General features: G+C 40.6%; 1 protein-coding gene across 14 annotated transcripts in view; it reads left to right on the top strand.

Annotated features, from left to right (window-relative positions):
- ABCC9 (ATP binding cassette subfamily C member 9) overlaps window positions 1-18,006 on the top strand; it is a 78,903-nt gene that overhangs the window by 26,544 nt on the left and 34,353 nt on the right. For 9 of the 14 annotated variants that reach the window (XM_054823372.1, XM_054823429.1, XM_054823401.1 and 6 more), the window contains 9 exons: window positions 3,019-3,153; window positions 4,434-4,596; window positions 5,233-5,273; window positions 6,376-6,518; window positions 10,356-10,464; window positions 11,859-11,966; window positions 12,930-13,002; window positions 14,827-14,932; window positions 16,526-16,564. In XM_054823372.1, coding sequence (XP_054679347.1) covers window positions 3,019-3,153; window positions 4,434-4,596; window positions 5,233-5,273; window positions 6,376-6,518; window positions 10,356-10,464; window positions 11,859-11,966; window positions 12,930-13,002; window positions 14,827-14,932; window positions 16,526-16,564 — 917 coding nt within the window. The remainder of the gene's footprint in view (window positions 1-3,018; window positions 3,154-4,433; window positions 4,597-5,232; window positions 5,274-6,375; window positions 6,519-10,355; window positions 10,465-11,858; window positions 11,967-12,929; window positions 13,003-14,826; window positions 14,933-16,525; window positions 16,565-18,006) is intronic. The other 5 variants (XM_054823484.1, XM_054823493.1, XM_054823445.1 and 2 more) reach the window with 1 other exon arrangement.

Consider the following 18,006-nt stretch of genomic DNA (forward strand, 5'->3'; position numbering starts at 1 on the left):
TAATGGGTTTAAGCTGAAGGAGGGTCGATTTAGATTAGATGTGAGAAAGAAATTCTTTACTGTGAGAGTGGTGAGGCCCTGGAACAGGTTGCCCAGAGAGGTTGTGGAGGCCCCATCCCTGGAAGTGTTCAAGGCCAGGTTGGATGAGGCTTTGGACAACCTGGTCTAGAGGAGGGTGTCCCTGCCCATGGCAGGGGGGCTTGGAACTAGATGATCTTTGAGGTCCCTTCCAACCCAAACCATTATAGAATGGTTTATAGATTCTATGATTCTATGAAAATCCAGAGGGGAACTTGGACTTCGCACTCATTTGCCGGGAGGACTAACAAGCAGAAACGTGGCCCATCGTCTCCTCCAAGGGCTGGGAGGCTGGCTGTCCGAGGGCCAGTAAAGAGAGAGGATTTTTTTTGAGCAGGATTTCCATGTCATGGATATGATCTGTGACTTTAAGAATGATGACCTGTCATCCTTTCACTGCTGATATTTGTTCCACTACTGACAGGAGTCATTGCTTTTATTTCTGCCACACAGCAGCAGCACAGGCATCTGACCAGCGCCAAGTATTGCATTTGCAGTGTCCACTTGTAAACTGTGTTTTGTGGCAGGAGCAAAAAGCAACTGAATCCTGCTCAGTGACTGACAGCAGCCCCGACAGTGCGCTGCACGAAATGCTCAGAGGAGCTTTCATCTAAACAAGCTTAGTTACTGTAAACCTCTGGTTCTTAACAAGGCTGGGAAAGATCTGTAGGCAAATCTGTAGGAAGGAAAGGTAAAAATTATTAGCCTGAAAGAAATCTTTGAAAGTACTAAATGACTTAATGACCTAAGCTACACTGATTTTCCATGAAGCTTGGTCTCCTGTAGCACCTTCAAAATTTTAACTTGGGGTAGGATTGGCATCATCCTTACCTGTAGATGATACTGCCAACATTAAACAAGTTTAAAAAGGGATAGAAGCCACTCTTACAGTAGATCTGTTTTGCTGAAATTCCTGGAACTATATCAGTAATCTATTATAATAGTCAGCCATATTACTACTACTAATGGAAACAAATATTGATTTTATGTGTCTGTCTGAGGATCGGGTAGGGTTTAGAGAGTCAGAAAATAATTTAAGGAGAAAAAGACAAAAAAGTGTGCATGGTAGCTGAAGTTAGAAATAGTACAGAGAGTTTCATCTTAAGTCACTATTTCATGTCCAGTTTATTTGCAAGTGTTGCTGTTAATACTTTGAATGTTATTAAATGAACAGGTAGTCTGATTCCTGTGGCTAGTGAATAATTACATGTAGCCTAAATTCACCACTCATTTGTCTTTTTAATAGAGTCTCTGTCTCAGCTACTGTAGAAACGTCATGGCCTTCCTCAGCACTGCTGTAAAAGGCCGGTTTGAGGAAGCTTCTGACGATTTTGCTGGTTTCTGTAGTTCACCTTCAGGCAATGAGGAGACAGGGAACACAGGGGTAGCTTGCCCATAGCTTTGTCTGGGAATGAGCATAGCATCACCCATGACTTTGCCTCTGCTGAAGAACTTGGTGAGTGAGTACCTGTGGCCTAGGCTATGGAGGGCTCCTTCTGCTCTTTCGCTCTATCAATTGTTGCAATTACCTTACTGTCACTATTACCATTACCTTACTATTACCATTACCTTACTATTACTTACTGTTTCCTTCTCAAAATATTATGCAACTGGTATCAATGACACTGGTGGTGTGGTAACATGTCTTTCTGCCTGATTAGCTCAATCGGCTGCTTTTTGGAAAAAACAAGGAACTTGGTAACTATGAGCTGGATTATAACTATACCACTCTGGAAAAGGTGGTGGGACTGTCCTGTCTTGCTTTTTGCAAAGGACTTGAGCTTCAAGGGATGTCCCAAGAAACGGCAATTGTCAAGGCTGCCCCCTCCTCAAGCAGAACAGCTTGGAGCAAACACTGAACATGTATCTTTCCAGTGTGAGCCAATATAGCTATAGCCTGCTGAAGATTGCGGTGAATCTTAGAAAATAGATTGTGTATCCACCAATTATGGCCTGTTATTGAGTACAAAAACTGATTGCAGGGTCAGTCCCCCAGTAAGGGCTTCAGTTTACCCCAAGTTCAAATTGCTACCTGTAACCTTGTATTATTCTGCTAAGAAAATGGCATGTAGGTATGCTAATTTACATTATAGAAGACTTTAAAGCTAAATTATGCTTTGAAAATGTTGAACTCCACTGATTCTTGTTTCTGATACTGTATAATAAGAAGGCAGATTTAAAGACAGAATTGACTCATTGAAGAGATAGCAAAAATACAAAGTAGGGAGCTAGTTCTCTCTGTCCTGTTACTAAGGTCATGTCTGCACTATGAAGTGGAGCTTTTTATAAAAGCATTTATGTAGTAGCGCTTGTGTTAACACAGGAACCAGAATCACGGTAGCAGCGTCAGAGACACTCCCGGATGAACCTTTGTGGGAAGTGTTGCCACGCTCTTTGTAGGGCTAAGGTAGCATCTCGATATTATGCCACAGAGCTACGTGGTATTGATGCAGAAGCTCAGGTTTGTGTCACTGGCGGCACATCTGCATCATGCTTCAGTGCCTGTCTAAGATGTGCCTCTGCCTGCAGCTGCAAGAGGACCACTAGGACAGAATGCAAATGTGATTCATGACTGTCCTAAGACCTTTGAATACTTCCAGAGCCGTGTAAGGAGCTCTAGTGTAAATAAGAATTGAAGCCCAGTGATTCTGTAAAATGCCTTGGGCCGAGCACCATCATTTTAGTGCTCCTTTAGTTCTGTGGAAACCTTATCTGGAGTTAGGAGTACCAGGCACTAACACAAACTATGCAGTTAATGTCAAAAAGAAAGGCTTCTGGGTTCATTTCCCACACTTTCCAAACAAGACCTCTGAAGTATGGGCTCAGCTGATTCCTACAAACATTTTAACTGTTTATTAGGAGAACAAATACTTTTTTTCTTGCTATCATTCTGACATATTGATATCCACTTTTTTTTCTATGTTGCTTTTTTCTTCATAGATAATAATGGGTGTGATCCTACTCTATAATTTACTCGGAGTGAGTGCCTTGGTCGGTGCTGCTGTCATTGTACTGTTAGCTCCAATACAGTACTTCATAGCTACGAAGTTGGCTGAGGCTCAGAAGAGCACTCTCGTAAGTAAATTAGTTCAGTGACATTTGTGATCCAGAAATGAGAATGTGGAACCAAGGGTTCTTGTTATTAGTGAACGTTCATTGCAGAGGTTTGGCCAAGCTGTCCCTTAACTCCATCGTCCTTCCCTTTCTGTTTTTCTGTGGCTCAGTATCTCTCCCTTCCTAATGTTTGTCAGACATCAGTCTAATAGGAGTATGTGGGCCTTGACCTGCCTCCTCTCCAGAGAGTATTTTTCACCCAGCTAGCACAGGTTAATCTGAGTTCAATTCCATGAAAGGGTGTTATTCCTACATTTAGATGTTGTATTTCATGGGATATTAGCAAACAGTACAAACAACTGATAAATTATAGGAGGACAGTATTAAAGAATGTGTACAACCCCCTAGAGACTTTATGCTCTCACCCTAAGCTTTGGTATTCCCTAAAAGTCAGCTGGCATTGCTGGATTAATATCTATTGTACATTCTTCAGTGCTGTAAGTTTATTTTGCTGTCTAATTTAGTTCACCAATTAGAAATGTTTTCTGATACTTTATCTAATTTTTAACTTTATTCTCTTGATCCTTGAACTTTTTAAATCAGCCTTTGATGTTTGTGTTGTCAAATATTTAAAGGTCCTTGTTATCTTAATATTCAGTGAGCAAATTATACATTCATGGACCTTATCTTCAGCACACTTCAATCCTGTTGAATTATGCCAATTTATACCAACAGAAGATTTATCTTTGCCTAATTTCAGAAACAGTTGAATCTTTCTTTTTGCTCTTATCTGGGTTCCTCTGACTCATAACATCTTTTGGATTATGATTTTACCAAAATTTAGGATTACTGTTTTCTGGTGAGGGGCAAATAGCTAAATATATCAATAAACATCTCATTCATTTTCATGATCAGTCTGTATGAATCCCAGAATGACTCTTGTATCAGCAATTACACACATGTAGTCTTCTGTTTATTGTTGTGGACACCATTGACCTATTAATCTCCCTCCCTGAGTTTCACCCTCTGTTTGAAGGATTTGGATGTTTTGGTTTATTTTTTTTCTCAGAACAGGGTCACTTAATTTCCTGCCATGACTATAAGCATTTTAATATCTCCAAAGAACATGGAATTTTATATTGTTTTACTCAGTACGGCAACTGAAAGCCTGTAAAAATCACAAACAAACAAAATTATAAATCTTTAATCAATTTTACAACAGAAGTGAAGGGAAAAGAGCATTCTTATTAAAACTACAAACGATTATCAATTTCTTATCCTTGTTTTCTTTTGAAATGAAGGACTATTCTACTGAGAGATTAAAGAAAACCAATGAGATACTAAAAGGCATTAAGTTATTAAAGCTGTATGCCTGGGAGCACATATTTTGTACTAGCGTGGAAGAAACAAGAATGAAGGAACTCACCAGTCTCAAAACCTTTGCGCTTCATACATCTCTTTCCAGTAAGTAACTATGTTTTTAGCCCTCAGAAATGGATCCTGTTCTTCATGTCAACATTCCTCCTGACTTCCAAATAAAATGAGATACAGCTGTGCCTATGACACTTTTTGTGTGTGTGGAATGTGATTAAAATAAAAAGGCATGACAAATCTATAACACAGAAACTTGAAATTATGGAGCATATCTTGTTGGTTTTTTTTTTGTAGTAAGTTTTCTGTCACCTTCATTATGACATTACAGTTATGAATTGTTTTATAGTAAAGAGGCTCTAGATAATATTAGCAGCTCTGATTACAGGAAAGATAAATTAGTGTCTGAAAGAAACTGTATTTTCTGTATTGCAGAAGAGCTGAGAGGGTAATGTTTTCATTGTGCTGCATCATAATTGTGCATATAAAGCTTTTTATCCCAGTTCACTAAAGTATACAAATGAGATAATTACTTGGCTTATTTGCTTGTGTGTTTAAGATCTCTCTCTGTCATGGAAGGATATTTCTTCCTGCAGAGGAATTTTCCTGTGGGAGTTTTAATTACTTGAATTGGAAATAACTGTATTCTTCTGATGCCATACAACTAATTGGAAAACTGTTTTTTCTTATTTCATATAATCTGATGCCTATTTTATTTCTCTTTTACAGTTTTTATGAATGCGGCCATACCAATAGCTGCTGTTCTTGCAGTAAGATATGAGTTTTTTTCACTTTTCCTTATGAAAAGGGAGAGGAAATGAAAGGGAGAGAGAAAGGGAGAGAGAAAGAGAGAGAGAAAGAGAGAAGGAAGGAAGGAAGGAAGGAAGGAAGGAAGGAAGGAAGGAGGGAAGGAAGGAAGGAAGGAAGGAAGGAAGGAAGGAAGGAAGGAGGGAAGGAAGGAAGGAAGGAAGGAAGGAAGGAAGGAAGGAAGGAAGGAAGGAAGGAAGGAATGGACATGATTGTTATTGTAGGACATATTCCTCACAAAACCCGCAGATGAATTAATGTGCCCCTGCTAACTGTAGGATAGCATAAAACTGGAAGTGCCCATTCCCTGACCAGCTCTAGTTTGGATTTGTAAAACAAAAAAGAAATATAAATTTTTACTATAAGAAAGAAAGAAAAAAAGTCATTGCAACTTGAAAGAAGACCCATTTTGAGAAGCTCTCATTTTCAAGGGTTTTTGGGTGGCTTTGCTTTTCTGTTGTCCAGCAGCGAAAATCATCCCTGTTTCAAAGTGCATTATAAGCCACCATTTCAATTTTCAAGAAAGGGTAGTCTGCAGTTTAAGGAAAAATAAATTTTGCTTGTCCTCTGGCCAGGTTTAAATCTTGACCTAATGCACTAGAGGAACTATGGCATGCCGGTCAGTAAGGAGTCTTCATAGACCAAATTCTGAGGATGTTACTCAGAGTGTGCTGCAGTGTGTACCAGAATTGGATGAAATATGACCATAGTTCTGCATCTGTGAAAAAAACCCATAAAATTTATTAGATTCTTACTGTTTTTTTCTGCGTTGTGCATTTCCTCTAAACCCTGAAGTCAATTACAAAACTTTACAAAACTGAATGCTTTGATTTTACAAAGAAAATTTTTTCATTCTTAAACATGCAAATCTCTTGAAATCACTGGCAAGTTCTTAAAATATTTTTCACTTTAATAGAAGACACCTTTCCTTTCAGTTTAGTGGGATTCCCAGTAAATTGAGGTATATAGTTATTTGCCTTAGTTGAGCAAAATGTTTTCCTTGCTCTCCTTGTCCACCTTTTTCAAGAGTGCTTATCCTGACATGCTCTTTTCCTGATGTGACAGACCTTTGTGACATACGCGTACACCAATGACAAGCCGCTGCAGCCTGCCCAGGCTTTTGCATCACTGTCCTTGTTTCACATCCTAGTCACACCACTCTTCCTGCTCTCCACCGTGGTTCGTTTTGCAGTCAAGGCTATCGTAAGGTAAGTGGCCCTTCTGGTTTGTTTCTCCAACTCTTGAACACCTGCGTTCAGTAATACAACAGGGAAGGTGCTGGAGAAAAAGGTTGTTTCTTCCTGCTCACGTGGAAAAGGATTAAGAGGTGGGATTCAGATGTTCACAAATGTGAGAGAAATCAGACTAACCATTTCTTTTTACTGCATGATACACAGACAAAGAAATGTTCCCTTCTTTTTATAATTTCACCAAGTTTGGCGGTCCAGATTCAGGGCTGGACTGTCCTTCCTTGGCATACGCTCCTTTTCTCACAGTGTGGCCACCCACCATCGCCCTTACCTAGTAGTTTTCTGGGCTCTTGTCACACAGAGGGAGCCAAGAGACCGGCCTGAAGCTGCCTAGCAAGACTGGCCCTGCCGATGCAAGGAAGAGCAACTGGTTTAACTCCACCTCAACAGAGGGTACTGTGGTGGGTTGACCCTGGCTGGAGGCCAGGTGCCCACCAGAGCCGCTCTCTCACTCCCCTCCTTCACTAGACAGGGGAGAAAAGGTATAACGAAAAGCTTGTAGGTCGAGATAAGGACAGGGAGAGATCACTCACTAATTATCGTCACGAGCAAAACAGACCAAACTTAGAGAGGGAATTCATCTAATTTATTACTAGGCAAAACAGAGTAGAGGAATGAGAAAATAAAATCAACTCTTAAAACACCTCCCCCCACCCCTCCCATCTTCCCGGGCTCAACTTCACTCCCGGCTTCAACCTTCCCCCCCTCAGCGGCACAGGGGGACGGGGAATGGGGGTTACAGTCAGTTCATCTCACGGTGTTTCTGCCACTTCTTCATCCTCAGGGGGAGGACTCCTCTCACCATTCCCCTGCTCCAGCATGGAGTCCCTCTCACGGGGTGCAGACCTTCAGGAGCAAACTGCTCCAGCGTGGGGTCCCCCACGGGGTCACAAGTCCTGCCAGCAAACCTGCTCTGGCGTGGGCTCCCCTCTTCACGGGTCCACCGGTCCGGCCAGGAGCTTGCTCCAGCGTGGGCTTCCCACGGGCCACAGCCTCCTTCAGGTGCCTCCACCTGCTCCGGCGTGGGGTCCTCCATGGGCTGCAGGTGGAATCTCTACACCCCCTCATCCTTCCTCCATGGGCTGCAGGGGGACAGCCTGCTTCACCATGGCCTTCACCACGGGCTGCAGGGGGATCTCTGCTCCGGCGCCTGGAGCTCCTCCTCCCCCTCCTTCTGCACTGACCTTGGTGTCTGCAGAGTTTCTTACATCTTCTCACTCCTCTCTCCGGCTGCAAAAGCTCCCTCTCTCTAAGTGTTTTTCTACTTCTTAAATATGTTATCACAGAGGCGCTGATTGGCTTGGCCTTGGCCAGCAGCGGGCCCGTCTTAGAGCCGGCTGGCATTGGCTCTATCAGACACAGGGGGAGCTTCTAGCAGCTTCTCACAGAAGCCACCCCTGTAGCCCCCCTGCTACCAAAACCTTGCCACGCAAACCCAACACAATTGTGCTCTAAGTCAGAATTTGATATTGTCCTGCCTAGCACTAGCTTGGATTCTCTTAGGAAAGAGAGTGGATGGAGGAACACTGGGCACTGAAGGACCAGTTACTCAAGGGAAACTGAGACCGGCAGGGCTTCTCTTATAGAGGAAATGCCGTTCCTCCGAGTGGCACCGAAGGGACGCAGGAGAGGAAGCATGGCGAGGCAGACATTTGGGAGTTTAGGCTGTGAGGGTTAGGGATCTGCATGGCAGGACAGCGAGGAAGTTGGCACGAAGTGAAAAAGATTTAAAAAAAAAAAAAAGGGAAAAGGAACTTGTGAAATGTGTTGCTCCATCAGAAACTTATATGTACCAGGCATTTACGTCTGCAAATAGCCCGACAAAGTAACTTCCTCCGTGCTGGGCTATAGAGCACTTAATCTCAAGGGAGCTGGTTGGTAGTAAGTCAAATTTCAGACTTTTGGCTGTTGCGTCAGTGGTCTTTATGGAAAGAGTCATGGTCACGGGGCAGTTACGGAGACATACACACTGCCACGACGTCCCAAGAGGCACGAACTGACACCTGACTGGCAGTAACATGTCAGATGCCAAGCACTAGCAGAATGTGAAGACTGAACTACCCTTCCCACCCAGAAACATAGTTTCTTCTTGCCAAGATTGAGGCACATCATTGGCAAAGGATTGCATTGCTGCCTGCACTGCCTCTTTTTGGTGGGTAGCAATAATAACAAATAGCAGTCAAGGCAACTTCAGGCTCCACAGCTGTCATTTTCCAGTACCACATTCACTTAAATAAATAAATAAATAAATAGGGTTTATTTTTATCAAAGCATCAGCAGGGCCACATGACAGATTTTCACTCGGTTGAAAATGATTTCTGACTAGTGGAAAATCTCAAGTCTCCTTTGTAAATCATCCCAGCCTCTACATCTCTGCGCTATGTTTAGCATAGCCCTGATATCAAAATGGTGTGTACATTTTCCTTAGCACTGCTGGCCACCCCAGAGGACATTATTTAAAGACTATATTTGCCAAAACAAACTTCACCCTTTGGCAAACTTATTTCCTAACATCTTTCTCCCATGAACATCATGTCCCCCAAGTGAAGAATAAAGAATGCGTGCTTGGCCACTCCATGGCTCTATCATCAATCAAACACATGAATATGAGTATGCACTTGTTTGTGTTATGATTAAGTGCTTATACTTCGGTCAGAATCTCCATTTTATTGTAAAGAGTAGTTCTAGTACCGTGAAAGCTTTGAGGGTACCTGTCCTTATTAAAATGCAAAGTAATGGTTGATGTCTTCTTAGGCAGATGATCAGAACAAGGTCTCTTAGCTCTACAAGAAGATAAATTCTTGCTTGATGCACTTACATAAGACCGAAATTCTGATATGGGAGTTAGATGCATAAATTTTCCTTTCAGAAGAGGAGATAGGAATACGTATACTGGCAGGAGGAAATAATGACAATAACAGTGCTTTCTTGCTAACCAGTATCTCTGTGGCTTGAACATGTATTGATAATTTCATACCAAATGCTCAGACAGGACTTGAAACAGGACTAGTTTCGCACTTGCAGATTAATGTTCAAATCACTGATCTCAAGTCATGTGTCCTTCTGCTTTCTCGGTCTCTGGCTCAAGGCACCTTGATTTTAGTTTTTGCAGAGTAACATAACTTCACCATGACCAGCGGGTGCTTTTGTTCATCCCTTCCCCAGAACAAAGAGCTATGTGCTTACGGCACTCTGAAATGAAGTGGGGCAGAAAGAGAATCGAATCCTTCTGTGATGAAGAACGAATTGAACCTGTGCACTGTATTTCCCAGGGGACTGTTTTAAGAAGTAGGCGAAGGGAGTGCTTGCTGTATTTCTCCGAGGCTGGCCATAGCTGTGCTGATTCGTGCAGTATTTGGTCCTGTTTGCATGCAGCGTATGCAAAAGCTGTGTTCAGGATGCACCTAGTGCATTGGCATTTTCAGAGGATGGAGGTGGGTGGATGACTCATTTGTGCAGCCCGACTGAGTGTAGACATGAGAAAGGCACAGAAGAGATAAGCCTGCCAAGATGGAAACCATTCCCACAGAGCTCTAGTGGCACTCACATGGCTAGCTCTCCTCTTCATTCCCAGCTACCAGTACGATGTTTAATTATTTTCATCTGTCCTTCTTCCACATAAATATTTTTTCACTTGCCATCAGGGTGGCAGTCAGTCCAATAGGAAACCAAAAGCATCCCATGAACTTCTTTTGGAACACTTCTGATACATCCTGCTGGCTGGATTGCACAAAAATAGAAATGTACTCATGGAAACCTGGGTTTATTTAACTCACTGTCCTGTTTTCTTTCAAGTGTACAGAAGCTGAATGAGTTTCTCCTGAGTGATGAAATTGGAGATGACAGCTGGAGAGGTGGGGACAGCTCTGTAGCTTATGAATCCTGTAAGAAGCACACAGGACTTGTAAGTTCTGTTTTATGACACTGAGTTTCAAAGCAGAGAGGCCCTATAGCCCCATACAAGGCCAGTAGGCTAGCTGATAGGGCTCGGGAATTTTGGCTTCTAGCCTGACCTTAACATTGCCCAGTTTTGCCTCTTCTATGTCAGGATCTCTGTGTTTCTATGACACGAAGGGTCCCCAAACACATTTAAGCACTGCTGAAGTGCCAGTAGTAATAAAAACCCCATAACACACCAACACATTTACACATGATTCAACTTCGTCCTTCTCAGTTTCTATAAAAGGCCCAGGTGCATTTCCTGTGGTTATGGGATTTGTACTCTATATTTCTAGTACAACCCATTATATGTTGGGCTTCTTTAGGTAGGACCAATTCCTGCTTTGGGAAATTCAAAATTGGAGGTGCGAAAAACACTAAACTTTGTGAAACAGGAATTCATTCCAAAATGCTGTTTCTGGAGTGCTAAACATATAATGAATTTGAGTAAAATTTGAGGGCAAAATAACCTAAGGGTTTGGGAATTTATTTTTTTTCATTTTGATGTTTTTCAACTGTTTCAAACTGATTATATCATTTGAAATGTGACTGAAACTTGAAGACAGCAACAGAAAGAAAGGACTAGCACAAAATAAGTTTTATTTTGAGCTGAATTAAATTAGTTTGCCAAACTGAAACATTTTTCTTGTTTTTCTGGCTTAGCTGCTATAATAAAGGAAACAAAAATGAAATTTTTTCAGCATTTATTTTGGTTCTCTTGTCCACCTTTTGCTCAGCCCTACAGAGAGAAACATAGTGTAGATGATGGGGAGAGGGGAAAATAAAGGTAATATCTGTAAAAGTTAAATCATTCACTGTAGACAGCCCAGCTCTAAGGAATCTCTAAGATTATGCCGATTCAGCTCAATATGGTGGTGCTTACAAATACCACAGGTAGCTCTGAATAAGCTAGCTCCACAATCACTATTATGCCTTAGTGAAGTACTCTGCACAGGCTCATTTGATACGCTTCTCGCTCCTGCAGCTCTTCTGCTTCCAAGAACCAAACTGGTAACTCTGCATGTCATTACACTTTTACTGACACAGCTTTGTTTGGAGCTACCTCAGGTAGGGCAGACTTACCTAGTGGTTTGAGGAGGATGACAGAGTTGAAATTTGGGATGGTAATGCCTGGGAAACCAAAAATCAGATATTTCCTGTGCTTCGGTTAAGGGTGTTTAAAACATTACAATAGGTGCATCACAGCCCTGTGTCTGTATTATCACACGTATTTCTGGTTTCTTCTTGTGACCTAGAATGTTGGGAGGAAAGGGAATGGATTGTCTATTTTATAGGGAACCAAATGCTGTCCTCTTTTGAGAATTCCAACTTTTCTCCTTTCTTCATTTCACTATGTAGCACACCAAGGCCATCAACAGGAGGCAGCCCTTGAGGTATCAGCTTGAAAGCTATGAACAGCCAAGGAAGCCAACGCGTCCTGTGGAGATAGACGATATCGCAATCAAGGTGGTTTGAAAACATCGTCTCATTCTTTACGAGGAACAGGTCCTCCTGCAACAGTACCAGATAGTGCCCGATTGCTGCTGTTCTTCCAAAGGCAGATTGTCCATTGCAAGAACAAGCTCTTAAATAAATTAGCACTTTAGCCAAATATAAATTGAGAAGGATTCGCTTCAGACAATTTAGTGATTATAGTGAATCCCTGTCTTCTCAGGAAGCAAAGAGGCATCATGAGTCTAAAGGAACAAAACCTAGATAATCTGATATGCAGAAATTAATACAGATTTTTCTAGACCTTCCCTTCATGCACTTCCCTTTCACTCTTAGAACCAAGATCAAAATTTTTAAGTAATTTTTTGACATTTATTATGATGTGTCATTTATTATGACATTATTTTAAGTCATGTTGGCCAACTTTTCCCCACATACGTGCTCTGTGCAAAGAGTGTTTCATGGTCCTGTCAAATCCAAAGGAAGTATACACAAAAAGGCTTGGGTCCACTGGGGAACATTTTTCTTATGTCCAGAATAAACCTTGTGAATATTCAATTTGTACTTTGGGAATCCATTCACAAGGGGCCATATATCACAATATACAGAATGATTCATTCCTTGATAAGCTATGCTATTTAGATTGTCACCTGTGAGGTCTTGTGATCATTATTCTTAGTCTTTAATCTTTCACTTGACAGAATGAAAGTATTTGGTAAATAGAGTTCAACTCAAGATCATCCTTTTATTGCATTTCATACACTATATATGTATTTGTGTGTATAACTTCTCTTATTCACAAAGTTTTCTGAGTTTGGCAATCTTCACTAACCGAACTTGCTTTTTTTTGTGTGTAAGCATACCTCACCATGTCTATTAATCACAGGTTTACTTTAGTAACATATTTTAAATCCAAACTAGACATTCTATTTTTTCCCCTCATGTGTTTATATATCTGACGTGGTAATTGTTTTGTAGGTGACCAATGGATACTTTTCATGGGGAAGTGGTTTGGCTACATTGTCCAACATAAACATCAGAATCCCAACAGGTAGGATAAATGCACACCTTAAACATGAAATATGTAATGTTAAATTGCAACTAATTCTATTTCTTAATGTTGTGAAAAGCACAAAAACACATACTTAGGTTTTTATAAGAAAAAACAAAGATTAAAAATATACACAAGGTCTTGAACTGTATTGGCCATATAGCTATATCATCAACCTTAAGTACTATAAATAAACAAAAAATTACATCTTTTTATGTACCTATATAGTTTGTATAGTTTGTATAACAGCAGGAACAAAGTAAAGACTAAGAATAAATATGAAAATGATGGTTGCAAAAAAAAAATTATTTTTAATAGACAAATTTAAAAAAGAAAGAGGGAGAATTCCTCATTTAAACCAAGGGTCCATCAATTCAGCATTTTATTTCCAGCAGTGGCTACCAGTGGGTGCACAGGGACACAGCAGTCATATATTATACTTCTCCTACCATTCTTCAACATTACAGTCTCCCAGTTCACAACTGTTTTCATCTCAGAGAATTCCTTGAGGCTCACACAGTTTGTCTGTCAAGAAATCCTCAATGAATTGCTCCTTCAATTAATTTCTCTTTGTCCAGATGAGCTCATGTCATTTCTTGCATCCTCAATGTCTTTTGTCTAGGAGTTTCACAGGTTTACAAAACATTGATATGTTTTGGAAGACTAACATAGCAAGTGTGAAAAGTAGCAAATAATGATGATAATAAGTAGCAATATTAGTATTACTGTAAAATTCCTAGCACTGTCTGTTGGTATTTCATGTTATTAAACAGTGTTATATTTTATTTCTATACACTGCCAAATGCTTAGTTTTAAAATAGCTTATTATGTTAGGTTGACACATCTTCAATATCGCATAGTTATTAAGTAATTTCAAAGTACTAAATAATCCCAAAGTCTATATCATTTGGTTCACTGTGGCATTAGATATCCTATACATGGATAAACAACACTTCTTTGTGCTGGCTCAGTGCAACATACAACACCTGCAGAAGGTTTTTGCTCCAAGGAGTTTACAATCTAAGGCCATGGGTTACAAGGTGGGTGAGTCAGTCTGAGAGTTCACCTCCTTTAGATGGAACAAGACCATTAACTCCCCGGCTGGTGAGAAGCTTACCTGGCCAAGGCACCAGCTAGCACAGTTAGTGAGTTCAATTAGTTTGTGGGAAGATCTGAGAAGCACCATCACCACTACGAAAGTAAGAAGGGGGGGGGGGGGGGGAAGGAGGAGTGCAGAAAAGAGTAGTGGATCTTCTTTCAGTTGCAGTCACATACTAAATTGGCCCAAATTTTCTTGGAACCCCAGACTGAATAATCACTCCCCACTTTATATCATTTGACCCTAAATTACTTCCATAAAGTGGAGTTTTGGTAGAGTCATCGTCCCTGGAGGTGTTCAAAAAGCATGTAGACATGGCACTTTGGGACATGGTCTAGTAGACATGGTGGTGTTGGGTTGACAGTTGGACTTGGTGATCCTAGAGGTCTTTTCCAACCTTAAAGATTCTACGATTCTATGATAAAATAGCACACTCCCATACAATGTGTGAAAATATATGTCGAAGAAATAGTCTCATTCCTTTGGAGATTAGTGTGTACTTGTACTGTCCATTAATATATATTACCATAGACGAATATATGTGATATTGTGCATTTACGTAGTGGATGCTGACAAATTTAACCAACTAGTTTAAGTGGTCTAGAATTTAATCTAGTTGGGCCTTGTGGACTTGAGTAGAATTGGTTCTTTGTTCTTTTTTGAACATGTGCTTGTTGTTATTATTATTGTTGTTGTTGTTGTTATTATTATTATTATCATCATAGGTCAGATGACAATGATTGTGGGTCAGGTTGGCTGTGGCAAGTCATCACTTCTCCTTGCCATATTGGGAGAGATGCAGACGCTGGAGGGAAAAGTTCACTGGAGCAAGTATGTTTCATATAGCTACTAATTGCTGTATTCATTTAAGAAGGAAGTAGTTGGGATTTGCTGGGAGAAATGTAAACTTCATGTCTCAGAACTGCATGTGAAATGATTGTCGTCACCCAGATCCTCCCTGGAAGGCATCACCTGCAAACTTATGAAGGATTTTCAGTGCTGTTTTGTTCATGGTTCAGAGCAGGCAGAGCGGAGTGCCTCAGGAAGGAAAAGAGGCTAGTCTGGTGGTTAATATCTAATATATCAGCCCTAGCAAATGACCTGAATAGAAAGCATATACTATTCCTGTTATGCAGTAGTCTTCAGTGGTGGGAGTCGGCTCTGGGTATATGGTACTCACTACAACTGAGGTCAGCGTTGTTATGCTGCTACTGTACACACCTGTGAAAGCACAACAGGCTGGAGCTTCTTCTGGTCAAGTGGTGTGGAGGGTACCAGCATGCAGGAAAGGCTGTCTTTCTCACCCAGTGATGCTGCTGCTAGCAGGAAAAAAAGGTGATATAACAACACGTGAGCAATGCTTTTCCCCTTCCCTGGTATCTGCCCAGCCGCAGCTATGGAAGTGAGTGTTACCCTTCACAGTAATGCTTTCAGAAAGCAGCCTGAGGACACCGAATAACTAAAGAGTAAAGACTCCGAAGAAGCTGCTGCTGGAGAGGGCCTGTGAGGTCAGGCCTCGGGATCCACATGAGTTCAGACCCGGTGAATGAGAACTTCCTACGGCAACGAGATGGGGCAGCATCCGCTCTTCCAGCCTGGGCAGGGCAGAGGCTGTGGAAGGGATGTGCTCTAACCCCAAGACTTGTTCTTTGATTTTAAAGATCAGTTCTGTTTCCTTAAAACTACCAAGCCAAACTCTTCTTAATTAGGTTTTTGAGAAAAAAGGGTTAATTTTATCACAGAGACCAATATTTTGTTGTCCCATCCCTTGACTAGCAACTTACTTTGCCATCTTTTTCTTCCAGCAACGTTGCAAGCTGGATATTTTTGCTTTTTCTGTGTTAGCATGCGTGGCATTTTCTGTCCTCTAGCCATATTTCAGTGTCTGCTATTCTAAATGTATGATCTCACTGGAGTAGCAGGTACAGTTGGAGCCAAGGCAAGACTAACTTTAGATTAATTATATGTGAGTTTAAGCTTTGAAGGAAGAAGAATATGTGATTTATCACAGTTAATTACTTTGAGAGACATAATGAAGATTTTGACTTTTCTGAGTACTTTAAGAAAATAGAAGGAGTGAGTAGAGTGTACCTTGAAATTACTCACACAACTATTTTCAAAGATATATTTGAGAAAGACTCAAATTTGTCCTGGAAAAGATATGGGATCTTAGGAAGATTAGAGAAAATGAGAAATCTTAGAAAAATACTAGAGAAAGTTTATGAAATACTATTTAAGTTTCACATTGTTCAAGAGAGATTAAAATCATATTGTCAGTTGATTAGCAGTCTGTACATAACCAGGTAATTCAGGTTTTAGCAAGCATCTCAGGCCTTACTGAGTGACTTTTTATCATTGCAAACTGTAATTTGGTACTGTGAAACAGGTGATGCAAACATGGTTATATTTTGCTGATAATTTCAGACTGCCTGACAGACAGATGAATACAGAAGGATACTTCAGGTATTTAACTAAGTGGATCCCATACTTTACAAAACCATCATAAAGGTCCTGTTTACTTTCTTAAATCCCTTTCCATGTGATTCCACGTGCATGACTAATGCAGCTACTGATCCAGGGCAGGCTAGGTGAATTCCCAAACAAATTCAGGTGTAACAACACAGTAATAGTAATGATGGATAAGATTTCAGCCCCAGTTATATTGGGGTAATCCTGCAATGCATCACTGTGAAAGTCTATCATGGGACTTGAATACCCTGTTGCTGTTGTGTACATTTCCTGTACATTGAACTGTTTTCTGTGCAAACAGGTTGCTGTGTACTAAGTGAACAGCATGGGAAACACAAGAACTATGAAATCAATCCTCCTATATGGTCTGTTCTGCCCTCCAGCTTTGGAAGGCTTCAAGAAAAATTAGGAAAAGCCAGTGCTCCCCTCAGAAGGATTGCCAAATACAACTACTTACCAAAAGGTTGGAACCACAGTAGCTCAGAGAAAACACAGATGGATAAATGGTCATCCAGATAAATGTCAGTAGCCAAAGTCAGCATACCTATTAGCACTGCTGTGTTCCTATGGCTAATTGCAGGGACGGGAATAAATTCGTCCAAACTGCTGGATATAATTTATGCAGATGCTCAGGCCTTGTTCTGCCTCAATTTTTTTGCCTATATTAGCAGGGAAAAGGGTTCATTCTGCCGTTACAATGGTATCCCAGAGATTCTGTATCCTTTTATTCTCCTCCCTTTTCATTTTGTAGACTGAGGGCCTTGTTCGAGATGCATTAGTCTATTTTAATATCTCCAGAGTTAGCACAAAACTTCAACAAGGTCTCTTTGACTTTTCCTTAAAACTTTTATTTAAATTAATTTCTGTATTATTTCAGCTTATATATTCAAAATCTTATAAAAATAACTGATCAATCTACTCAGTTTGGTCTTTCCTACCATATCAGACTTGAATTTACCATGCCACATTTGGGGGAATATGTATATTTTATAGTACAGAATAAAAATCTGTATAAATAGCCACATTTCAATAAATACAGACATTAGAGTGAAGATTACTAATCCCACCCCAGTGGGCAAATAAAATACTCTTTTTAGAAACCTCAGGAGCTTCAGTTTCAGTCCACTCCCATGCCCTGCAATTACATCACTCTCTCAGATCCAGTAGGGTAATAAAGAACAAGACCAAATAATTAATCCCTTCATTTGTGAAGGCCCCAGCTCAGCAAAGGTCTAATATGTGTTTATTCATGAGATTATTAATGAACGTGGGTTCTCACAGAAATCTCACTCATAATTTGGGAGAATTAAGGTGTATTTGTCAAGCTAAGCATGGAATGAAATTTCTAACCAAGGAAGAAGAGTTTAAGAAACTGATATCCTAAAATTAGTCCTTGCTCATTCAGGTAATCTATTTGATTATAATGGCAAGCATAT

The sequence above is a fragment of the Grus americana genome, chromosome 1 (assembly GCF_028858705.1).
Source record: "Grus americana isolate bGruAme1 chromosome 1, bGruAme1.mat, whole genome shotgun sequence".
NCBI lineage: Eukaryota > Metazoa > Chordata > Aves > Gruiformes > Gruidae > Grus > Grus americana.